Source organism: Oratosquilla oratoria, chromosome 21, assembly GCF_046742065.1.
Source record: "Oratosquilla oratoria isolate Oo_2021 chromosome 21, ASM4674206v1, whole genome shotgun sequence".
Classification (NCBI taxonomy): domain Eukaryota; kingdom Metazoa; phylum Arthropoda; class Malacostraca; order Stomatopoda; family Squillidae; genus Oratosquilla; species Oratosquilla oratoria.
This window is the reverse complement of record NC_134797.1, coordinates 18,231,653-18,258,877: the sequence shown is the minus strand read 5'-3', so window position 1 is coordinate 18,258,877 and position 27,225 is coordinate 18,231,653. Positions and strand designations below refer to the sequence as shown.

General features: G+C 38.3%; 1 protein-coding gene across 8 annotated transcripts in view; it reads left to right on the top strand.

The window, feature by feature from the left end:
• park (E3 ubiquitin-protein ligase parkin) overlaps positions 1-14,936 on the top strand; it is a 56,329-nt gene extending 41,393 nt beyond the window's left edge. For all 8 annotated transcript variants that reach the window (XM_076204368.1, XM_076204364.1, XM_076204362.1 and 5 more), the window contains one exon: positions 10,214-14,936. In XM_076204368.1, the coding sequence (XP_076060483.1) occupies positions 10,214-11,041 (828 nt within the window). In that variant the 3' untranslated portion in view covers positions 11,042-14,936. The remainder of the gene's footprint in view (positions 1-10,213) is intronic.
• Positions 14,937-27,225: the final 12,289 nt, after the last annotated feature.

Genomic DNA, 27,225 nt, shown 5'->3' with positions numbered 1-27,225 from the left:
CCCTGGGTCAGAGGCAGTGTCGGAAGACACAGCACATCCACAGCAAGGCTGCTTCATTAAATCGGCGACCCCCCCTCTGTCCCCTCATGCAGGAAAGAAGATGGGGAGAAATCTCTTCGGGCTGTGTCAAATTTTTCTCACACATACTACCTCACCCCCATCCCCCCACCCATTCCACCTCATGCATCACAACATCATCCATATACAACCATTCTCCATTCACCCCTGTCCTCTCTTGTCCTTCCTCAACAGACATTCCCCTCTTCCCCAAAGCCCCTTTCACCCCATCCATCCATCTCATCCTAGGTCGACCCCTCATGTTCATTCCCTCCACATCTGCCTTCCATACCTCTTTTACTAGTCTTTCTTCACTCATTCTTTCCATGTGTCCAAACCATCGCAATACTCTTTCATCCACCCTATCTCCCAACTCCCTTACCACCCCTGTTCTCCTCCTCACCTCCTCATTTCTCACTGTATCCAGCCTAGTAACCCCTATCATACTTCTCAGACACCTCATCTCAAACACATTCAAACTCCTTCTCTCTTCCTCTCTTATGTTCCATGTTTCTGCCCCATACAGTGCTGTTGGCACAATCACTCCTTCACATAGTCTCCTCTTAGCATCCATTCCCAAATGTCTATTCCTTATTACACTTTTTAATCCACCAAGGCATTTATTCACTTCTCTCAATCTACATTCTACCTCCACCTCCACTCCACCCTTTCCGTATGTATATATACCATATTTTGATCAATTTCAGTGATACAAAAGCTTACATGATTTGTAACCAGTTTCATTAGTTTAGGGTTGTGTCATGTTACTGTATTATCATTATTACCATAAAATGTCTTAACTATACATTGATATACATTACCTTTTATGCCAATGAATCTTTACACTGAAATTCAGATCTCCAGTTGCAATTTGTATTAGCAGATGACAGCAAAACAATTACAATGATTCAGTTATTAGCAATTTTGTTTTATAGTCTGTTGTGTGCTAGTTTATTTGGATGTATTTTAATTTTATCCTGGTCACTTCTTTTCTCATGCTAATTTAAATTTGTCATGATTTGTTAAGTATCTTGTTGGTATACATTTACGCATATGTACATTTTTATCCTAACAAAGATTCTATGTACCTTTGTGATGGTAACTGTGGCCATTCCAGTGATTCATTGTACTGCAAACTGTGTTCACTTCCAAACCTTTCTGTGTGCTTGGTTTCTACATACATACATATACCAAGGCTTTTTCCCCCTTACAAGGGAGGTAGCCAAAAAGGGAAAGGCATAAAATCATTTCCACCCATTCCATCCCTGAATACACTCCACACCCCTCCACCCTCCCTCTTATCTGAGCACCTCAATTAAGTAAAAACTGAGGAGGATTGCAAATCATTACAACAAGACTTGGACAAGATCTGGAAATAGACTCAAAAGTGTGAAGTGAAATTCAATATCAAGAAATGTAGTATAATGGAATTTGGAAAAAGTAAAAACAGAATATCGAGAGATTATAAAATTGGTGAAGAAAAGGTAAAAAAAGTAAACTCGGAAAAAGACCTTGGAGAGATGATCACCAAAGACTTGACACCGGATAAGCATATTAATAAAATAGTCGAAGAAACCTACAATTTATTGAGGTCAATAAAAGTGACATTTGCCTATTTGGATGAGGAAATGATAAAAAAATTCTAACTACAATAATAAGACCAAAACTCGAGTATGCAGCAACCCTATGGACACCCAGTACCAAAAAAGAATATAGAAAAATTAGAAAGAATACAAAGAACAACAACAAAACTGGTGCCAACTCTTTCCAAAATGACATATGAACAAAGACTGCCCAAATTTAAATCACCAACTCGGGAACAAAGAAGAGAAAGAGGAGACTAACTACGGTATCTATAGAATTATGAAGGGAATGGAAATCTTAGAGAAGAATGATTTATTGAAATGAGACAATGGAAAAACAAGAGGACACGAAAAGAAACTAAAAAAAGATAATTACAGAAGATATCTGAAAAAAAAAAAGCTTCCCACACAGAGTGATAAATACTTGGAACAAATTAGACAAAGAAACAGTGTGTGCAAACACTATTCAAGATTTTAAGAAAAATTTGATGCTGAGAGATACAAAGATGGGTCACCACGAGCATAGCTCCCTTCCCGTATAATACAACTCGGTAAATTTAGCATTAAGTAGGCATTAATTTCTAATCTGGGTGACAGTAAACCATCTACATTAATTTTCTTCCATTTCTTCATGCACCATCTTGTTCTGTTCTCTTTTTAAATCTCATTTCCTCAATTTCTGATTGAAGTTCTCCAGAAAAACTAGTTTCATAAGGAAAATTTCAAAAAAACTTGCCACTCTTGCTTTGTCCTTGTCTTGCTCCTTTCCTTGGCTACATTGACAAGTTCCTTTGTTTTTTCTCTTTCTTTCTTGGTATGGAAGTGTTTTTTAGAAGATGGAGATGTGAACAGTATTTTTGGATTAGAAGATATAAACATAGAAGCTCAAAGTATTAGAGCCTCTGGGTATGAGAAACGTTTCAGGGTCTGATGGGATCCCAAATTGGATTATTAAAGAATGTAGGGAACATATTTAGCCCAACTGTACTTACATATATACATATACCAAAGGGCTTATCCCCCTTACAAGGGAGGTAGCCAAAAAACAAAGGCATAAAATCCACTCCTACCCATTCCATCCCCATATACTCCACTCGCATCCACTCCACTCCCTCCCTCTTACCTTGGCTCCTCCTGGATGAAGAGTCATCCCTGCATCTCGCCCACTGCCCAGGGTCAGAAGCAGTGTCGCAAGACACAGCACATCCACAGCAAGGCCACTTCAACTGTATATTCATTAAAAGGAGTGGTACCACAGGATTGGAAAAAGGTTATCATGGTACCAAATCTTAAAAGTATATCAGTCCTGTAATATATTATGAAAGATCAGTAAGTCAAATACCTTGAAGAAATAAACATTTTGGCAGACATTCAGTTCAGAGGAGCACGTATATTGAACCCAGTTTTTCATTCAAAGCTTTTACTTGAGATGGTGTGCTACATGTGAAGGAAGGGTGTACTGATCATGTGTATTTAGACCTAAAGAAGATATTCAGTAAGGTACTATAATTGAATCAACTTCTCTGGAAAATGGAGCGTAATAGAGGATGTAGAGGTGAACATTTTGATTAGATAAAAGATTTCCTAAAGGACAAGCACATTAGTATTTTCTTGGTGATGACCAGCTCATCTATCTGTAGGGACAATATTGTACCAAAGGGATGATAGATGAGAGATTCAAGTAGAATAATTGAGAGGAGGGACTGTAGAAGTTAAAAGTGACCAACATTCTTTTACAAGCAAAAATTAGTCCCCCAGTTTTAAAATATTGATTGCATAGAATTTATTCATTTAGTACCCCTTTGGGGGGCAGGTATATGATATAATTTGTAAAGGATAAGATGTCAAGATGGAGGGCAGTGACTTGTGGAGTCCCACATAGGTCAGAGCTAGCTCTTGTATGTTCCATAACAGCGTAAGATGATGGAAGACACAACAAACTACATAAACATGTTTCCAGATGATGCAAAGACCATGAGATGAGTGGGAGATAAGGTGTGAAGGTATTAAAAAAAATCTAGAAATCATATATGCCAGGAGCCAATAGTGGAAAATTTATTTTATTGCCAAAAAATGCAAAGTATTAGAAAAGGACAATAGCTCTTAAAGACCATTATTGAATTTTTCAGTGGGAAATAAACCATTATGAAAACAAAGTATGAAGGCGTATTGATTAGGGATAACTTATTACCTAACAAATGTATCAGTAAAGTTTGCTGAAGAACATAAAAGGGGTTTTGCTTTTCACCACGTGGATGAAAAGATAATGAAAAAATAATTCACCATTGATTGAAGTATGCTGCAGTTTATGATCTCCACACAAAGTGAAATATGTAAGATCAAGAGAATACAAAGAGCAGCAACATAATTGGTTCCTAGTCTTGCAGATAAACTATAAGTAAAGACTAGATGCACTGGACCTGCCATTGTAAAAGGAATGAAGAGAGGGAAGTGACTTGATTGTGTTTTTCATGTCATTGGAGAGAATGGACAAAATTGACAAGAGGTCACTTCATTTGAGGTTATGGGAACACATTGAAAAAAGACCACACATTTGAAGAATATTAAGAAATAAAATTTTCCATATGGATGTACAAACTCCTAGTTGATATAGCTCAAGCTATATATATATGATTGAATGCGTAAATAACCACTAGGAAAAAGTAAACTAACGAAGCAGAGCGCTTTCGTGTAATTACATCTTCAGTGCAGATACAAAGAAGGAATTATAAGATGAAGAAACAAGGTACAGAATATATGACATAGTGAAGAGGGCATTCGGAGAGGTAGTGGAAGAAGTACACGTGACGGACGTATGGGCCGTCCTGGTAGCCAACAAGTATGGGACGTTTGGGCCGTCCTGGTAACCAACAAGTATGGGACAACTGCTCATAATTTATATTACAATTCAAACAATTTTGAAATTTCATGAGAAATAAAACTATCTAATTTGTACAAACCTTGATGAAGATTAATATTTATCCCCTTACTAGATTTGATCAAACTGCATTCAATTAAATTTCTTTCTGTTATGTTGTTGTTGTATGTGATGACTTTAGCGTTATCCCAGTCAACTGGGTGGTTAAAATGGTTCATGTGGTTGAATATACCGCTAGATTGGTTTCCCTCTCTAACGTATTTCTTATGTTGATTGATTCGTGTTGTGAGTGCTTTAGCAGTCTGACCAACATAAAACTGATTACATGATTTGCAAGGTATTTTGTACACACACCCTTTATTACTATTGACAGAATTATTTATGAGCAGTTGTCTTACAGTGTTCTTGTAATTGAAAACTACATTAATGTTAAATTTACGTAACATATTTGGAATATTTTGCAGGTTCTCTTGGTACGGTAAAATTAGCAAGTTATTCATATTGAAAGTTTGAGTTGACCTAAGGTTGTAAAATGTCCTTTTAGCACGATTGTAAGCTTTATCAAGAACATGTGTGGGGTATTGTAGCTTAGTACCAATGTCGTAAATACATCCTATTTCATCATCGATGTACTCTGGGCTGCAAATGCGTAGGGCCCTGAGATACATCGACGAGAAAACAGATACCTTCACGCCATCAGGGTGTGAGGAATAATAGTGTATATATGAACAAACGTTGGTTGGTTTGCGATATACACTAAACTTCAACTCACTTTCACGTACCAAGAGAACCTGCAAAATATTCCAAATATGTTACGTAAATTTAACATTAATGTAGTTTTCAATAACAAGAACACTGTAAGACAACTGCTCATAAATAATTCTGTCAATAGTAATAAAGGGTGTGTGTACAAAATACCTTGCAAATCATGTAATCAGTTTTATGTTGGTCAGACTGCTAAAGCACTCACAACACGAATCAATCAACATAAGAAATACGTTAGAGAGGGAAACCAATCTAGCGGTATATTCAACCACATGAACCATTTTAACCACCCAGTTGACTGGGATAACGCTAAAGTCATCACATACAACAACAACAACATAACAGAAAGAAATTTAATTGAATGCAGTTTGATCAAATCTAGTAAGGGGATAAATATTAATCTTCATCAAGGTTTGTACAAATTAGATAGTTTTATTTCTCATGAGGAGGAATGGGCGGGGGGGTGGGGGGTGGGGTAGTATGTGTGAGTAAATTTTGACGCAGCCCGAAGGGATTTCTCCCCGTCCTCTCCTTATATGCAAAGGGGGACGGAGAGGGGGGGTCACCGATTAAATGAAGCGGCCTTGCTGTGGATGTACTGTGTCTTGCGACACTGCTTCTGACCCAGGGCGGTGGGCGGGGTGCAGGGATGACCCGTCATCCAGGAGGTGCTCAGATGAGAGGAAGGGTGGGAGGGGTGTGGAGTGTATTTGGGGATGAAATGGGTGGGAGTGTTTTTATGCCTTTCCCTTTTTGGCTACCTCCCTTGGAAGGGGGAAAAAGCCTTGGTATATGTATGTATGTATGTATGTATTTCTCATGAAATTTCAAAATTGTTTGAATTGTAATATAAGTTATGAGCAGTTGTCCCATACTTGTTGGTTACCAGGACAGCCCAAACGTCCCATACTTGTTGGCTACCAGGACGGCCTATACGTCCGTCACGTGTACTTCTTCCACTACCTCTCCGAATGCCCTCTTCACTATGTCATATATTCTGTACCTTGTTTCTTCATCTTATAATTCCTTCTTTGTATCTGCACTGAAGATGTAATTACACGAAAGCGCTCTGCTTCGTTAGTTTACTTTTTCCTAGTGGTTATTTACGCATTTGTGAACACACGCTCCTAGTGTTTTTATTGCATATGATTGAATATGTAGATAAAAATAAAAATTAAGTATGATAAATGGAGACTAAGAGACAGGACCCCACAGGCATAGCTACTTTTCTGTTTACTGGTGGCATAATCAAAAGTGTGCTGATCTTGTGTTTGCCTGGTTATGGGTTCGAATTGCACTCCTCACTGATTCCCAGCAGTGACTGTTACCTGCCCCAACAGTCGAGACAAATAGAGCAGAGGTGATGGCATTGGCCACAGTTATCTGCCTCCTGGTGTAACTCTTCTCACTTTCTTCACATTGATATAGATATTCTTAAGCTTGTCTTTGTTTATTCCTATGTCCTATTGATTACCTCACTTGCCATGGCTTGTAATCTGAACTTCATTTGCAGTGGACATGTGCCATCCTTTTGTGAAGATACATATATACCAAAGGCTTTTTCCCCCCTTACAAGGGAGGTAGCCTTTTGTGAAGATAGGGAAATATTAAATAAAGTACACAGGGGACTAGTAGACAACAAATGAAAGAGGGTGTTGCATGGAAGCAAAGTTAACATGTGAAAGGGTAATTTATGTTATTTGGCAGCTGAAGTGTATGTGATGGATGAAGTGGAATAACTGATTTCTCATGACTGGAAGTTTTTCTTTCATCTTTGCATGGACTTCCCCAGTAGAAAAGTGACTAAAATAGGCAACATTATGCTTTATTTTTTGATTGAGTGTTCCTGAATAAGCTTTTTTTTAGAATTTTGTTGTGTTGATCTAACATATTCTAAGCAGTAATACTTTTATAGTCCAGTAAGTTATCATTAGAAGTTAAAACTCATTGCTTCAAAGGCAGATTGAATCTACAGTAAAGAGTTACAGGTTAGCATTATTTATACCTATTTCGTTAACCCCTTCTTCCTAGTGATGCCTATTACAGACCTTTATTCTGACTGAAATCAATACAAGTTGAGAATCCTTTATCTGTAGTAGTAGGGATCAGAATGAATTGGAGTCTGGATTTTTTTGAGGGGTGATTGGATTATTTACATTTATATTGACAAATAAGATAGCTTAGGGATAGTACTCATTTGCAGTTAATGTATGCTTTTCTATATCAACAACCTCATTCTGCCTAATAGATGAGGTGGCTGAGTCCCTTGACTCTTTACAGGAGAAAAATACATGGGTATTCTGATTTATTTTTCTAATAATAAAACGCCTGCACTCAGAAACCAAAATCCTCCCCATATAAAGAATATGAAAATCGTAGGTGCACATTTCTTCCCTGAAAAATCTCCAGTTTCACTCTCACATCTCAAGCCTCACACTAGCATAACCAACTGAATGTTAGGAAAAAAACCATACTACTCAAACATGTACAACTTACCTGCACCAAACAGTACATTCACACAAAAACACATTTACACCCAAACCATTAAACAAGCTCATCAAGACAGACCATCAAACTCACCCCCAACATTACATACATACATACATATACCAAGGCTTTTTCCCCCTTCCAAGGGAGGTAGCCAAAAAGGGAAAGGCATAAAAACACTCCCACCCATTTCATCCCCAAATACACTCCACACCCCTCCCACCCTTCCTCTCATCTGAGCACCTCCTGGATGACGGGTCATCCCTGCACCCCCAACATTAGCCGCACTAAATAATCCCTTGCTAGAGAACCAAGAATCACACTAGTACATTTACATACATACATACATATACCAAGGCTTTTTCCCCCTTACAAGGGGGGTAGCCAAAAAGAAAAAGGCATAAAATCATTCCCACCCATTCCATCCCTGAATACACTCCACACCCCTCCACTAGTACACTTGCATTCAGAAAACCATCCACGTTTAACATTGTATCTGCATAGAATAGGCCTATTTACAAAATCAAAATGCCTTAGATGTAACCAGCCATCAGACTGGGGACATTGACCACCTCGTTCTACACTGCTCTACACTAAATCACTAGACAACACAATATTTCTTCTCTGAATGGCCTATGTGATTGTCCCGTGGCCATTGCTGGTTATATCTGACCTGGTCTCCTGCAAGAGAGACATAAGCAACAAATTGATTGATTCTAATAATCTAAAGGTTATACCTGTACTCCAAAGCTAATTTTATACAAGTTTTTAATAATTTTGTATTATACAGATACTGGTAATAATGCTAGTCAGGTTATTCTCAAAGAGTTCAGGGTTTTATATGGATTTTAAATTCAGATATCATGTAATGTTTTGTACATAGTATTTGTACTACCAGAAGACCAGAATGTACACTTCTTACAATAAAGATTACAGGGATAAAATTTGGACCAAACACTTCACCTGCATTGTGTATGAGAAACTTGAGGAAGAATGTATGTTTTTGAATATATCACTTTGAGAAGGAAAGTATTGTAAGCCATCAATGATCACCTATGGTATAATATTTTGATCAATCAGTCAATGAAATCTCTCTGGGAAGAAACTTAGGGCTGTTGTCTGTTTTGAATCAGCGTGGGACTAATTCAATATTGTCAACCAAAAGTTGTAGAAAAAGGAGACCAGTTGCTAGTTGTCAGTTCCCCATGTATGAAGAAGTATAAGAAACACAGTTGAAATTGTTAGAGAGAGATTTTGGGCCCAGTTTGGAGACCAATGTCGGCCTCTCATGATGCACATCCTGATGGGGTGAAAGGGATTGATGGGTTTTGAAAATAGCTTTGGTGTCCATCTTGTAGGACCACCACATATAGGCATCCATCATTGATCCCTAATGGTTTGATCAAAAGGTTTAGTACATATAGGTATGCATTACATTACAACTACGACTTTGTCATCTGGTGTGCAACAGTTGCACATAGTCTGGGAACCGGCCTAGTGGAATTTTCCACTTTTAGCACTTCATGTCAATCTATTCTATCTGCATACCAAGGGCTTTTTCCCCTTTACTAGGGAAGTAGCCAAAGTCAAAAGGTATATACCCACCCCCACCCATTCCACTTCCATCCACCACCCCTTCCCCCCTCTCATGTTAGCTCCTAATGGATGATGGCTGATTCTTGTATCCTGCCCACTGCCCTGGGTCAGAAGCAATGCAGCAAGACACAGCACATCCACAGCAATGCCTTTTCACTTAAAAGTTGCACTTCACATCAACATTTGAAATATATTTGTTCTTGGAGGTTTTGGTTTTCAGAATTTCAGATAAAGGATTCTCAACCTGTATTTCATTTAGTTAAAGGGCAAACTTGTGACAGAATGGGTTGTCGACTGATTGAGGTCCTGTTTTGTCCTTAGTCTGCCACCACAATTCAAAATTATCTTGCATTTGTCAAGCCAAAAGCTGCAAAAGGTATTATAATGTCAAGGCAGTTAATCAGCAGTAAATTATCTTATGTTATAATAATCTGTTTCCCCTCTAGCCATTAACCACTTCGGTACGAGTCAGATTCTCACACACAGTATCGGCTGGTAGATGTACAATTCATCACACTGCTCACATTATGAAATATAAAGTCACTGCTGTATTACTCATTCTCTTTTACTCAGTAATAATAAAGACAGAAAATGTGATTAAACCAGTTCACAGAATCTGGTGGTAACTCAGGTACAACTACAAAAAAATATATATAATCAAGACGCTGACACCAGCATCCTTGTGTAGCCACTTGCGCCTCATGACTCCTACGTAGGTGTCATCATACCGAAGTGGTTAAGACTAGAATTTGGAATTGATGTCCCCTCATCTTTTCATGTGTTAGTGTAGAACTTTTTTACATTGTCACATTTATCAAATGTCTTCATAAAGTACCATATATAACAGATCAGCGGCACATGTGAGCAACCTGGATGTCATGGCACATCAGCAGAATTCTTCTTCAAGTGCCGTGACCATGAAACATTGGGTGAAGACGACACTGCAGTGGCATTGTACCTAGTTAGAGCCAACCTTCCACAAGTTCCATGCTTGGCCTGCACAGATATATCTACACCTGTAATAGTGTTCCCTTGCACAGCAGCCCATGTCATGTGCCTAGACTGTTTTGTCACCTACTGTGTGTCACGTCTAAATGAGCGCCAGTTTGAACTTGATAAGGAAATAGGTTACACACTGCCCTGCCCTGCTCAGTGTCCAGACTCGCAGATCCAGGAAGTTCATCACTTCAAGCTGATGGGAGAACACCATTATGATCGATACCAACGCTTTGGCACTGAAGAAGCTGTGCTTGCTGCAGGGGGGGTGTTATGCCCACATCCAGGTTGTGGTATGGGTATCCTACCTGACGAAGACTGTCGTCGAGTGGTGTGCTCAGCTGGCTGTGGGTATGTGTTCTGCAGTAACTGCCTTCAGGGATACCACATTGGAGAATGTATTTTTCCAGAAACAGGCTTGGATATGATTGGCAGCTCAGGAATGAATGGAAGTTACTCTGTGGACCCAGAACGTGCTGCACAATCACGATGGGATGATGCATCTAATATTGCACTCCGTGTGCTAAGCAAACCATGTCCAAAATGTCGTGCACCAACAGAGCGTGACGGTGGCTGCATGCACATGGTTTGCACACAAAGATCATGTCAATTCCATTGGTGTTGGGTTTGTCAGACAGAATGGACAAGAGAATGCATGGGTGCTCACTGGTTTGGCTAACTTTGGAAAGCAGAACTTGATCCAGGAACTGAACTTTGCATTGAGAGGCCTTGGTGTGATTCTCTGGGAAAATCATGCTTTCCATTGTGTCTTCACTAACACAATTGGGTTAAATGTAGAAAGCATAATTTGCTTTGGGAATTGAACTCTAGTCTTGATACTAAGAGACCTGAGTTTTAATTTATTGGGGAAGTCATGCCTCCCAATATGTTTAATTTAATTTCCTGGGATCAGTCAATCGATCCACTGCCCCAGGTCTCTTACAGAAGACTTGCAGCCTCTAGGAAACTGGGAACATCTGGTTGGGACTGTAAGTCACTTAGGAAAGAGATATTGTGTTGTTAGCATGGGGTATAGCAGTATGAGGTGTTCTGTCTTCTGTGTGATGGTTGAATCTGGAGCAGTTTGAATCTGTAGCTTGGCCAATTTTTAGTTAATTTTGTCTTAAACAGGAGGGGGCAACTAAGGATGAGATGGATGGATGGGGTAAAAGGAGCATTGAGAAAGAGAGTGTCTGTTGAGGAAAGAAGGGAGAAGACAGAAGATACAGGTAGTGGAGAATGGTTGTATATGGATGATACTGTGATACATGGAAGGGAGTGGGTGGGGGGATGGGGGGTTAGGGAGTGGTTATGTGTGAATAACATGTGATGCAGCCCGAATGGATTTTTCTCCCCATCTTCTCTTTTTCTGCACAAGGGGACAGAGAGGGTGGGGAGGGTCACCAATTAAATGAAGTGGTCTTGCTGTGGATGTGCAGTGTCTTGCTGCATTGCTTATGAGGGCAATGGGTGAGATGCAGTTATGACCTGTCATCCTGGAGGAACCAAGAAAAGAGGGAGGAAGGGTAATTTATGAAGGTTCTCTTTGTCTTGGAATGTATCTTTTCTTCCAATTATATGATGATCTTAATTGATGAGTGATCAGATGGTCATGTATAGTTTCCCATGTGGTTTGGATTTGTATAGAGGGTGACCACATTGTTATGTCTGGCAAAGTTGTTGATTGTGTTTTAGAGGCTGTCTGGTGGGGTTGTTGCTGTAGTTAGCTATGTTTAGGTTGGGGAGTTGCTCAATAATTCTGTGTCCTCTTTGCTCTGCTGTGTGACAAACCAGTTTGGGTAGTGGGTATTCAGATCACCTGCCACTATGTGATTTGATATTGTGTAATGAGGTTGAAGCTGGGAGCATGTATTCTCTTGGGGTGGATGTGTGATAGTGTCAGTTGTCTTCTTTATTTGTGTTTATATTGTAATTATTTCACTGATGCCTGTGATTGTCTAGTGTTTTATTGTTTGAGAAAAGTATGCTGTCATGTTATGAGTCCTCCTTTGTGTCTTGTATTGTCTTTTCTTATTGTAGTGTAGTGTCTGATTGCGGGAATAGTTGGTTGAGGTGTCAATTTTTTTTTTGGTATGAGTGTAATGTGTATATTGTGTTCTTGTAATAAGTGAAGCATTTCTGAATATTTGTTGGTGAGTCCATTTATTTGCAGTGTTTAGTGTGTGTTGTGATGTCTCTGTGGGTGAGAAGGTTGTTTTGTGTTGATTACAGCTCCATTGTTTTGTGTATTGGTTTGTGTTTTTGAGTCTTGTATATTTCAGAAGGAACCATTTGTGGCATGTGTTGCATTTAACCCTTCATACGCCAGGCAGGAAAAAATAACTCAAAATGCTATGTGGGGTCCTGAAAGGCCCCAACTTGAACAGTGCATTTCTGCCATATGCACATTGTTACAAATTTGCTGATGATACAAAACTGTGCGGAGTGGCAAATGATCACTCAAACCAATTAGATATTCAAGAAGATTTAGATCAATTACAGCAATGGTCTGAAAAGTGGCTAATGAAATTTAACACAAGTAAATGCAAGGTAATGCACATAGGTAAAAATAACAGTAAGTACAATTATAAGTTATTTGGAAATTCGTTAACAAAAGTGGATCGTGAAAAAGATCTCGGCGTAATTATCAGTAACGACCTCAAATCATCCAAGCAGTGTATTTCAGCCTCTGAGAAAGCAAATAAGATTCTAGGACTGATTGCGCGATCTTTTGATTTCAAAAGTCCATCACTCATTAACAAGCTATATAAATCGTTAGTTCGTCCACATTTGGAATGTGCTGTTTCCGTATGGTCACTGAATCTCATTAAAGACATTGACAGACTGGAAAAAGTACAACAGCGAGCCACAAAACTGATTCCAAATATAAAAAATAAATCATACGAAAATCGACAAAGCATATGAATCTGTTTTCCCTAAAAAAGCGTAGACTCAGAGGTGACTTGATACAGGTCTTTAAAATTCTAAAGGGAATTGACAACATCAAAAGTGACGACATTTTCACATTGAATGAGAATCAGACAAGAAACAATGGTCTCAAACTGTCCGGAAATAGATTCAGTTTGGAAGTAGGTAGAAACAACTTTGCCAACCGTGTAGTTAATGAATGGAATAAACTTCCTGCACAGGTAGTGCAATGTAGTTCAGTTCGAAGCTTTAAGAATCATTTAGATAAACACCTAAGCAAGATGCTGTAATGATTATAATTTATGTTAAATTATTTGTTTTTGTTTTGCTATCATTTGTCTGTCTGATTTTCATTTATTATTAGTTGTATGTTAGTTTATCATTATTTACTATTTACCTGTTTGTTTATTATTTAACTATACCTATGCATTTATTTATGTATTCTATTTGTTATTTACATTATTATAGTTTTTATTTATTTTATTATTATTATGATTTTTCCTTCGCATCCGACCTAGATATGGACCAAAAGGTCTCCTGTCGGCATGCTCCGCCTTTATAATCCTTTGTAAATATTTTACCTATGTTGGCCAGGATGCAGCATGTGAAACCAATGTACCATTATTTTTTTCCATCATCACATTATTACTACTTATCATCATCATCACTTCCAGCACAAAATTGTTGTTCATAGTCACTATTGTCAGATAAATCACTGCAAGAATCAATATCACCATCAGATATAGAAGGATTTCCAATTTCCACCCTCTAACTGTAATACAGTTTAGTAGGTAGTGCCATGGCCAATAATACCTAGAATCTGAAAAGAAAAAATTGTTACACGGTATGCTAGGTGGGATACCAGATGAGCCTACCAAAGTTTTCCACCTTGTCACTCCTAAATGATAATATCTTTGTTTTTCAAAATTTATGTGCTTATAAACTGGCTAAGTACAAACACACTTCTGAGAGGCCTCATCGCTAAAACAAAATGTGGCTAAATGGCATCTTATAAAAGAAAAATTGGGGTCAAGCTAACTCCACATGGCATATGAAGGGTTAATAGATGTATGTGTGTGCAGTTAATGTTTTTAGTGTAGTTCTCGGTCACTAGCTAACAGAAATGGGAGGGGAGGCGCTGGTGTACTGTCATGTGAAAAGGTTGGTGTATAATAGAGGGAGAGTGTTGGAAGTGGCATGTGAAAGTGCAATAAGTGACACTTTAACCCAATCCAGAGACCAGGTGTTGGACCCTTGGGGCTGCACCCCTCTGAAGGGGTGGGGAAAAGTTGAGGGGCAAATTGGATCATCTATGCTCTTGACATCTAATAACATCTTCTGCATCTCATTGTTTGGTAATGCTCCAGTGGTGTAGCCTCTTGCAGGCCAGGCACAGCAGCACCCTGGGGAAGATATGCCTGCCAATATGTTTATATTGATTTAGTTTGTCAAGTAACTTATTCTAATTTAACTAGTCATGATTTATTGGTTCATAGGCTGTTGTGGTCTCTGCCTTATTCTATTGTTTCTCTAATTACTTCAATATATTTTCATGGCAATAGCTTACTGTTGTTTGGAAGAGCATTTGTTAGGAATTAAAAGTTTATATTATGTTGAATAAAGAAATATAACAAAAAACAAACAAAGTAATTTCATAGAAATAACCTTTTATGGAAGCAGTAATACTAGCTCATATTGTAAAAATTCATATCCAGTGTAGATTTTGAAAAGTACTGTATATTTGAGCATGGTAAACAAATATTCCCATTAAGTTGTTGATCATGTTATAGTGGTATAATAAGTGATCCCATGCTATGTACAAGCTATTCTGACAGTATGTACAGAATAATGGAAAGTACTATATATATCCTATAGCTTGTATTTTCTCCAACATGTAAAAAAAGAGCAACAACAGGTTTAAAAGTATATCACCACTCCACAGTAAGGGAACAGGTGTACATTGGCCCGAAAAATTATTGGAAGTTGAGGTTTTCCCTGTCATTTATGAATCCTTTCTCAAAATCTATTAGCCCTCTCTGCCCTTTTTCATATCTAAGAAGAGGGATGCAAGATCTCAGCATGATTTAGAACCAGGTGGAAGGAAATCCAAATGCTGCCTCACCACTTCCATTTGGTGCCCCAGAGTCCTTCTCTCCCATCTGCAAGTAGATATCAAGATTGAGGCAGTAGCTGAGACTGACAGTATATTTAGTTACCGTAAATTTTTTCAATCATTAACAATAACTTCATTCTTCCAACTAACAACAAAAGTCCTCCAGTGATGGTGTGTGATGGTGTGGGCCCTTAGTCACATTCTACATGGGTGGCTGTGCAGGTCTAGTGCCTCTGTAGTGGGATAAGGGGTATTACAGTTTGGCTGCAGCCTGTACAACTGAATAACCCTGCTCACCCCATGTGGGGAAGAGGCAAAAAAGTGCCTCAGACAAAGCACCCTTACCCCAACCTGGCTGGGAATTTGCCCACAGCTAGGGCACCCAAATGCAACATGAATAATAACATGTATTAAATGTACCAAAAGGCCCTTTCTCCTTTATAGTGAGGCAGGCTAGCCAAGGCATGCATCTGCTCTTCAACCATCCCATACCCATCCAACACCCATTTGTTTTCCCTTTTATCTTACCTCGTTGTGGACAAAGTGTCATCCTTGTCTCCTGCTCACTACTCAGGTCAGAGGAGATGCAACAAATGCAACACCACAGCAGGGCCTGACAGCTGAAACTGCTTTACCCCCAATTTTTTGTTGCATTGCAACAGTACAACCTTCCCCCACTGCATCAAATACAGAACTTATAGAGCAAACAAGAAGAAATCCTTTTGGAATGACTGCATCAATTTATTCATTCACAACCAGTCATCACTCACACCTGTATCTTGTCATCACCCTCTCCTACTTAATACAGTATACAGTACATCTTTTTATAACCAAGGTCGCCATCCCCTATCCATCCGTCCCATTCTCAGTCATCATCTCAAATTCATTCTATCCCCCTTTGCTTTCCACACTCTTCTTGCTAGTCTTTCTTTGCTCATTCTTTCCATATGCCCAAACCATCCCAGTATTCTTTGATAAACCCTTTCTGCCAGCTGACTTTCCACACCGGTTCTCCAACTTACCACCTCATTTCTCACTATTCATTCTCGTAGCCCATACTGTGTCAACAGCGTTAATTTAATGCTGCAACATTAGAATAGCTTGAGCATCAAGTGATTATTTAAACCTGCAACATCTGACTAGCTTGAGGACCAACAGCATTAATCTGACACCACAATAGTTGTCATAGCAGCTGCTTCCTAACAAATTGGCTTGGATGAGCTGTGTGGTTTCCACACATCACCACAAGACATGACAATTGTACACAGTGGTTGGAGACTTTGGGAACCCAATTGAATAGAATTTTGATGAGTTATAAATGTCCCACCATACACTACATATTTTTGATGTCATGGATTGACTTAGAGCCATCCACACACCCTTTTGTAACCTTGTAACACTGCAGAGTCCTGGGGGGAGAACTAGTAACACATTTTCACATTTTGGGTTAAATTTCAGCTGTTTTAGGACTTTCTCTCATCAACTTTTTTAATTACATGAGATTCATGAGGTATATAAATCCAGCAAAGTGGTATATACATGATTAATAAATATGGGTATGGCCTGTCTTTTATAATATGCATGGAAAACATGAATGAGAGGGAAAGAATGTGCTCCCTGGTTTCATGCTGACAGTTGTCATACATGCATATATATACATACATATACCAAAAGCTTTTTTTCCCCTTACAAGGGAGGTAGCCAAAAGACAAAGGCATAAAAACCACTCTCACCCATTCCATCCCCAAATACTCCACTCCCATCCAACTCACTCCCTCTTTATCTTGGCTCCTCCTGAATGATGGGTTATCCCTGCACCTTGCCCACTGCCCTGGGTCAAAAGAGGTGTTGTAAGACACAGCACATCCACAGCAAGGCTGTTTCATTAAATTGGCGACCCCCCCTCCATCCTCTTGTGCAGAAATGGAGATTGGGAGAAATCCCTTCTGGTTGCGTCAAATTATTTTTCACACTTACTCCCTCACCCCAAAACCCCCACCCACTCTCCCTCATGCATCACAGCATTATCTCTACACAACCATTCTCAATTCACCCCTACCTTCTGTCCTTTCCCATTCTTCCTCAACAGACATTCCCCTCTTTCCCAATGCCCTTTTTACCCCATCCATCCATCTCATCCTTGGTCACCCCCTCATGTTCACTCCTTCCACCTCTGCCTTCCACATTTCTTTTACTAATCTTTCTTCATTCATTCTTTCTATGTGTCCAAACCATCCCAATACTCTTTCATCAACCCTATCTCCCAACTCCCTTTCCACTCCCGTTCTCCTCCTCACCTCATTTCTCACTCTATCCAGCCTAGTAACACATAAAAAAAATGCAAGGACCAGCCTAAACTATTCTATAGGTATGTGAATGGTAAACTAGAAATAAACAAGAAATAGTGAAACTGCATCAAGGGAATGATGAATATATAGAAGATGTAGAAATGACTGAAATTATGAACAAGCATTTTAAATCTGTATTCACAATTGAAAGTACACGAAATTGGAAGGAAGGACAGAAAGATCTCCCCCCAGTGAAAAATAACTGACACAGAAGGAAATAAGGGACCAAAGATCAGAAAATCACATGGTCTGGATGGAATTGCAAATTGGATATTAAAAGAATGTATGGATGAACTAATGGAAAAAATATATAAGATAATTGATTACTCACTCAAGGAAAGGTACCACAAGATTGGAAAAATGCAAACATTGTACCAATATATAAAGAGGGGACAGGGAAAATCCAACTGAGTATAGACTGGTCTCCCTTCCAAGCACAATAGCAAAAATATGTGAAAAAGTTATCAAAAGTAGATGCATTAAACATCTGGAAGAAAATAATGTACTGAATCCAAAACAATTTGGCTTTAGACATGGAAGATCATGTGCCACTGACTTGATTTGCTTTCACTTGAGGCTAATAAAAATAATGCAAGAAAGGGACAGCTGGGCTGATAGTACTTTCCTAGATTTTCAAATAATACTTGATAAAGTACCTCACAAAAAGCTATAATAGAAATAAAAATAATAGGTGGTGTACAAGGAAAGTTATTGAAATGGATGGAAGATTTCTTGAATGAGAGGAAAATCAGGGTGGTACTTAGAGACAAGAACTCGACCTTGGAAGAAATGATAAGTGGAGTCCCACAAGGTTCTGTATTGGCTCCGATAATGTTTGCCATACATATAAATGACATGGATGAAGGTGTGGAGTGTTATATGAACTTCTTTGCAGATGATGCAAAACTACTAAAGAAAGTAAGTACAGAGGAAGCCTGAATCACTACAGAAAGACCTGGATAAAGTCTGGGAATGGAGTCAAAAGTGGGAAGTGAACTCAATTTAAAGAAATGTAGTATAATGGAGTGTGGAATAAGTGAAAATAGAATATCAGGGTAATACTGTATAGAATTGGTACAAAGGAAGTAAAACTTGTTAATTCAGAAAGAGACCTAGAAGTAATTATTAACAGACATGTCACCAGACAAGCATATCAACAAAATATTTGGAGAAACCTATTTACTAAGATCAGTGAAAGTGGCCTTTGGCTACTTGGATGAGGAAATGGTAAAGAAAATATTAGTCGCACTGATAAGACCAAGATTGGAGTATGCTGCGACACTATGGACACCCAGTACAAAAAAGAATATAAGGAAATTAGAAAGAATCCAAAGAGCAACGACAAAGATGGTACCAACACTCTAAATTGACATATGAACAAAGATGGGCCAAACTGGAACTACCAACCCTGGAACAAAGAAAAGAAAGAGGAGATCTGCTGGCCATTTACAGAATTATGAAAGGGATGGAAGTTCTCGCCAGAGAAGATTGATTAAAGTGAGATAAGAGAAAAACATATTTATACATCTATATGGAAAACTGTATTTCTTCACATCCTTTCAGCATGTGGTCTTTCTTAATTTACTTCCATGACCTCATAAAGCCTTCCCATCTTTAATCAGGAGATCTTGTCTATCAATGCAGTCTATCCCCTTTAGTGACCTAAACACTGTAATCATGTCACCTCTTTCTCTTTGGTCTTTCAATGTTAGTAGACCCAGTACTTTTAGTCTTTCCTCAGATGATTTGTCTTCCAGGCTGGGGACCAGTTTGGTTGTTGCCCTTTGTATTCTCTCAGTCTTGTTTATATCCTTTACTCTGTGTGGGGACCATACTACTGATGTATATTCCAGTCTTGGATGTATCAGGATTTTGATGAGTTTTTTCATCATCTCTTCATCCATATAATGGAACACCACTTTAATCTTCTGCATTTGTTTAAAATGGTGTTCCAGTATATGGATGAAGAGGTCACCTGTGAGTGTGAATTTCCTCCAATAAGCTGTTGAACTGTCTATGGTTCAGACCTCACTCACGTATGAAGTTCACTGCCTTAAGAACACCATCCATGACATGATCTATCTTTAATGTCTTACTGTAAAGCACTTCTCTGTGAATTATGTAATGAAAACTGAATTTGGTGGTCTGTGTTCACAGATAGTAGTTTTTCCTTTAACTTAGTTGCCACACCAGCTTGCTACCAACCATTTGAGGTGCTGCATTTATAGCCAGACTCACAGTTTTCATCCAATCAACACCTATTTTATCTAGTGCACCTACCAAGCTCAAAAATACATCATCCCCCATTGTTGTTCCCTTCATTGGTACCAGTTCCACAGATTCTTCAGTTACCTTCATATTTTCATTTACATCACATATAAAAACTACAAGTTGTGCTGTGTCAGTTACATATGTACTTTCATCAATTGCTACAGAAAATGCTACAAATTTAGCAACTTTTTGAGTTGACTGTTAAGATTTTCTGATAATTCATTAATTCTAACTGAAACTGTGTTTCCTAAGAGGCCTATGTTTGCAAATGCTTGATGTTTTTCAGGGCAAATATCCTCTGTGGCCAACAAAAATACAATGCTTTATAAAGTTTCCCTTTGAAAAAGGCTGTGAAGACACAGCTATTTCTTGTATAATCCTATAACTTGCCCAAACTAGGCTCTCATAAGCTTGGTAAACATGTTTAAAAACACTGTTGCTTTGTAAGTGACTGATCTAACTCCCTAACTTCATCTTCACACAACTTAACACTATGTTCATTATACTTCAAAGCATGAGTTTGGGATAATTAAAAAAAAAAAAATTATTGGTCATTTCAGAACCATTTGAAGGATTTAATAGCAGCAAAGTGCAACAGATGGCTAATTCTGTGTACTATTGGTAGGTGTGAGAGCTAGAGAGCATGGACATCTGGAAAGCACCAGAATATTGGAAGAGAATCACCTGCATCATTATGATTCACGCTGGATTAAAAAATTTGGAAATCTTTGCTGCAGCTCAGTGCTCTTTGAATACTGTGAAAGCTCTGAGATGTGAACTGGAGAATTGCGATGGAGATGTGGAAGCAGAGGGTAGCAGGAATAATCCTAGCAGGCGTTCTGATTCTGTCTGCACAACAAAATTCACCAAAAAGCTGCAGAAAAAAAAAAGGTGCAGCAAGATTCAGACAAGGCAATGTGGACCTTGGCAAGAGAGGTGGGCATTGGAGTGGTGACTATGGAGAAAGTGCTGAATGGGGATCTTCACTACTCAAACAAGAGGTGCAAGGGCCAACTATTCACCGCCAAGGCCCATAAACTCCTCAGCAAGGTCCAAGAATCTCCTTAACAAGGTCAAACACCCAGTTCAGCAGGGATGCTCTGGTTCTTCTCAGACAAGAAGAACTTCTGCCAGGAGCAGTTGCACAATGCACAGAACAACAGGTGGCTAGCCTACAGTCCATATGAAGTCCCACACTTCATGAAGACCAAGTTCCCTCAAACTGTGATGGTCTTTGGGTGTGTTTCCAGCGAAGGTCACGTCATGCCGTCCCACATCTTTGAAGAGGGACTCAGACTCACTTCAGATGGCTATATTGAGTTGCTGTTCACCGTTGTCAAGTGCTGGGTGGAGAGGGTGGCTGTGGGAAGACCATACATGTGGCTGTCAGAGCACTTGTACAATTTCACCAGTCCCAACATCTGGTCCCCCAATTCGCCTGATTGCAACCCCATGGGCTATTATGTTTGGAGTGCAGTTGAAAAAGATACTAATCATACCGCCTGCAACACCAAGGATGAGCTGACTACCAGGATCAATCTGGTGTTCAGGCATCTCTTGAAGAACACCATGAAGGGTGCATGCTGCAGGTTCAGGTCCCACCTGGAGGCCATGGTGGAGGCTCAGGGTGGCTTCTTTGAGTGAGCTGTATTTGGAAAAAGATCCTCAAAGAGATGCACTTTGAATTTTGAGAATATATACATTTTTGGCCAAGATATGACATTTTTCTTTCCTTTTTGAAAAAGTATCAAATTGATCCCAAACACCCTGTATATAACAGACATGACAGAATTGATAGACACCAAGAAAAATACATTTCTGCTCTTATATTTACCTAGATTTATGTTTCAGATTACATACAAGATTAATCAAGCATGCCATGAACCAAAGGAGCAGTAGACCTATCTGAATTTCAGTGAGGTCATATTGTGGGTCAACATGAAGGTGGAATTAGTCAATGCAAAATATCTGAAAATCTGTCAATACCCCTTTCTACTGTTAATAGAGTGATTGTACAATTCACCAGAGAGGGCAAGAAGGGCACAAAATCTCATTCAGGTATTCCTGGGCCCTCAGAAGGAACCTTGCATCTTGTTAAAGGAAATGTCAAAGAGGATCCACATTGCAAGGCCTCTGGCATAGCAGCACAAGCTGATGTCAGTCCCAGAACAGCTGTCAGGTATCTCCACAAGCTGGGTTACTATGGCAGAGCTGCAAGAAGGAAACCACTCCTTTGTCCAGCCAATATCAAGTGCAGAAAGGATTGGGCTGTTGGGATGGTGGAGAGACCTGTGGCCTTTTGGAGCACTGTCATTTTCTCTGATGAGTCATGATTCGCATTATTTTCTGATAGTGGAAGAGTGTGGGTTCGGAGACTCTGTAGTCAAGTGTTTGACCTCAAAAGACAGCAGCCAACAGTGAAACATGGGGGCATTTCAATACTGATGTGGGATCCAATTTGTAGTGATGGTCAATCAGAGCTTGTGGAGTGTCAAGGAAATGTCAATTCAGGCAAATATGTTTCTATATTGAAGGAAGGACTCATTCCAATATTCTCCAGTGGTAGAATGAGTAAAAATGTCTTCCTATTTATGGAAGATGGAGCTCCTTGTCACACTGCTCAAGCAACACAAAATTGGTTGAGCCAAAATGAGATCAGGAAACTTCCATGGCCAAGTCAGCCCCCAGATATGAACCCTATTGAACACCTCTGGGGCATATTAGACCGACAACTTGGCAAAAAGAACAGGAAGCCATCTTCAAAGCCCGAACTCTTAGGATTACTACAGGAAACATGGCAAGAAATCCCTCAAGATGATATTCGTGAACTAATCACTGCCATGCCTAGAAGGGTCCTTGCATTGAAAAAAGCAAAGGGGATGTCAACCAAGTATTAGTTATTCACATTGTGACCATTTATAAGCACTTTAATTGTATCAATTGCTTGTTTAATCAATTAAACGATTTCTCTTGGTGTCTATTCAATTCTGTCATGTGAATATATACATATATATAATATATATATACAGTATATATACACACACACACACACACACACCCTGGTTGAAGTGACAGCGAAGTTAGGAACTCCAGGAAAAGTTCAAGTTTTGCCAATCTCAAGAATGAGGGAGTACCTTTGTTGTATTAGTAGGGAATGGGAAAGCTCGTGGTGTAGTGGGAAGGGGAAGAAAAAGGAGAAAGGGAGGGATTACTGAGGGAAATGGAAGGAAATGTAGGAGATGAATGGGCTCCCCTGGACGTCAGAAGAAATGTCAACAAGAGAGCTGCAGACGACACTGGTGAAGTCGAAAATATCAGTAAAGGCACTAAAATTAGAAATATAGATCAAAACAACACAATAGAAAGTGGAGATAATAATTTCCATGGATTTAATGAGGGAGGGGATGCCAACCTCCCCCAATTAGCAAGTCTAGAGGAAAAACTAGAGAAAATGATCGAACACTGGGAGGTTAGGTTCAGCCAACTTACACGGATTACGCAAAGAGTTGATAAATTGGAAGAACTAAAGGAGAACCAAAACCTAAATAAAGAAATAGAAGAATTAAAAAGACAGTTAAAAGAAGTAAAAGATGAGAATGAGGAATTAAAGAATAATAAAGAGAATAAAGAGTCCATAGCAAAAAAAAGTCAAAGAGAAAAACAAATTTGTATTTAGAGATATAGTGACACAACAGATGAAAGAACAAACTAAGGACACAGTTATTAAAGTGATGAGAGAAAAGGAGAATATAGTAAGAGACGTAGCAGACAAAAAGTAATGTATAATTATATTAGGAATGGAAGAGAAGCTTAATCCAAATAGGACTACAAGAGGAAAAGGAAAAGGTAAACAAAATATTAGAAGTAGTTCAAGAGGATGAACAAGAAACAGGAAAAGAAATTGAAGAAATATATAGACTAGAGAAATACAATACAGATAAGACCAGACCAATAAAGGTTAAATTCAAGTCACAAACGACAGCAGAGAATATCTTTGCAAAAACAGGGAAACTAGCAAAAAGTGATCAGTATAAACAGGTATGGATAAAAAGAGAGATGAATAAAGAGGAAAGAGAGGATGAGAAAACAAAAAGACTAGAAGCTAAGGAAAAAAACGAGAAAAGAACAGTCAGAAAAAGAGAAATTCTATTGGAGAGTATTGGACATGAAAGTGAGGAAATGGTTCATAGCAGAGAAAAATGGAAGGGAAACAGAAAACAGAATGGAAGTAACAGAAAATTAAAAGTGTCTTACACAAATATAGATGGCTTAATAATAAGCTTGAATAAACTAAATGATTACCTGAAGGAAAAAGAACTGGACATAATGGGAATTGTAGAGACAAAATTGAAAGGTCCACTACCACCCAACAGTGTAGGACATGGTGCATATAATTATTGGATTAGAAACAGGGGTAAAACAAGGGGGTGGAGTTATGTTCCTGACTAAGAAGGATATAAATGTGAGGAATGTCATGTATTGAAAGAATAGAGATGATTATGATGGAAGTGGAGGACAGGAATGGGAAGAGCAGGAAGTTTGTAGTAAATTATGTGCCTCCTAAAATGGCTTCATGGGAAGAGAGAGAACACAAAAATATGTTAGAAGACACAAGGATAACACTAAATAGGATAGTGGAAGATGGAGGAAGAATAGTTATAATGGGTGACTTTAATTGTAAAGAAATCTGCTGGGAAGAGATGACAGTGAAGGGTGGAGACGACCTATGGGGAAATGTACTACTTGATATAATAGAACATACAATGATGCAATGGATACAAGAGAATACTAGGTATAGAAATGAGGAAGACCCAGTGAGAATGAACCTAATAATCACATCAGGACCCGAAATAGTGGACAAGATTGAATATAGGACACCAATAAGTAAAAGTGACCACATATTGGTTGAACTGGAACTAAATGAGGAAAAATACATGGAAAAAATGAACACTATAGAAAGGGAAGATGTATGGAAAAAACAAATTTTGATAGAATAAGAGAATTCTTTAAAAAAGCAGACTGGAAAAAGATACACAAGGAGAAAACAACAGTAGAAGAGAAATGGAATATTTTGACAAAAATTTATAAAGGAGTGGAAAATTATGTTCCAAGACAAAAACAAGAAAAAGTATATGTAAAGTGTTGATACAACAAAAGATGTAGGGAGTTAAAAACAAAAGGGATAAAGCTTGGATAAAATGGAGAAAAAGACAAAAGACCTGAAAAATGGAAAATATATACTAGTTATAGAAAACAATATGTACAAGTGTGCAGAGAAGAAAAGAGAAAATACGAAAAAAATGTCATAGAAAAATGTAAAGATCTACTAAAACTGTTGTACAGATTTGTAAACAAACTGAAAAACAAACAAGAATTAGAGAAACTACGACAAGGAGGAGTTAAATACATAGAGGAAATAGAAATGGCAGAAATTATGAACAAGCATTTTAAATCGGTGTTTACGAGGGAGACCATACAACTTAGAGATGTTGCGTGGGAGGAGAAAGTCCCCCTATGAAAGAGATAAAAGTAACAAGGAATGAAATAATGAATCACTTGAATAATCTCGATGTCAGAAAATCACATGGACCAGATGTAATGGTAAACTGGATTTTGAGAGAATGGAGGAATGAACTAACAGACAAAATACATAGTCTATTAAGCAGGTCATTGAAAGAAGGAAAAGTTCCAGAAGATTGGAAAAGAGCATTTATAGTACCAATATATAAAGGGGGAAACAAGGAAGACCCTACTAACTATAGACCAGTCTCTCTTACAAGTACAATAGCTAAAATTTGTGAAAGAATGATCAAAATTAGATGGGTAAGGCATTTGGGAAAAAACAACGTACTAAATCCAAGGCAATTTGGATTTAGACAAGGACGATCATACATCACAAACTTAATGTGTTTCTATTCAAGGCTAATAGATGCAATACAAGAACGAGATGGATGAGCTGATTGTGCATTTGTAGACCTGAAAAAAGCTTTTGATAAGGTGCCACATAAGAAATTGCTAAAGAAATTAGAAACTGCAGGAAGAATACAGGGCAAACTGCTGAAGTGGATGGAAGACTTCTTGCATGAAAGAAAAATGAGTGGTGATAAGAGACAAACACTAATTGGGATGAAGTGATAAGTGGAGTTCCACAAGGAACAGTTCTGGCCCCAATAATGTTTGCTATATATATTAATGATATGGATAAAGGAATTGAAAGTTATATGAGCTTCTTTGTGGATGATGCAAAATTGTTGAAAAAAGTGAACACTGTAGAAGATTGTGAGTCGCTGCAGAGTGATCTCAATAAAGTATGGGAATGGAGTAGGAAGTGGGAGATGGAATTCAATATTAAGAAGTGTAGTATAATGGAATTTGGAAGAAGCAAAAAGATAATAGTGAGATCGTATAAATTGGGATAGGAAGAAATTAAAAAAAAATAGAAAATGAGAAGGACCTGGGAGTCATTATTATGAATAATATGTCCCCTGAGAAACATAAAAACAAAATTTTTGGAGAAACTTATAATTTAAAAAGAACAATCAAAGTGGCATTTACATACCTGGACAAAGAAATTGTGAAGAAAATACTAGTCACTTTGATAAGACCAAGATTGGAGTATGCAGCGACGACGTCACCAAGTACAAAAAAATGTTTAACAAAACTTGAAAGAATACAAAGAGCAATTACGAAATTGGCACCAACACTCTCAGAACTATCATATGAGGAGAGACTAGCAAAACTTGAGCTACAGACATTAGAGCAAAAAAGAGAGAGAGGAGATTTGATAACTATAGAATCATGAAAGGCATAAACACTATTGATAGAGAGGATCTAATAAAATGGGATAGTAGAGATACAAGAGGACACAGAAAGAAAATCAAGAAAGACTAATAGAAGAGACCTGAAAAAGAATAGCTTTCCCCACAGGGTAATAGACATTTGGAATAAATTAGATGAAAATGTGGTGTGTGAAAAAATGATACACGAATTTAAAAACAGTCCAGATAAAACGAGATATGAAGACGGGACACTGCGAGCATAGCTCCCCTTCCTGTAAAATACAACTAGGTAAATACATATAAATATGAGGTAGATATGGAATTTACCGTATATTCCTGTGTATAAGACGAGGTACAAAATTAGAGCAAATTTTTATGAATTTATCTCATATTGGTAGTACAAGACGACTGCTAAATTACAAAA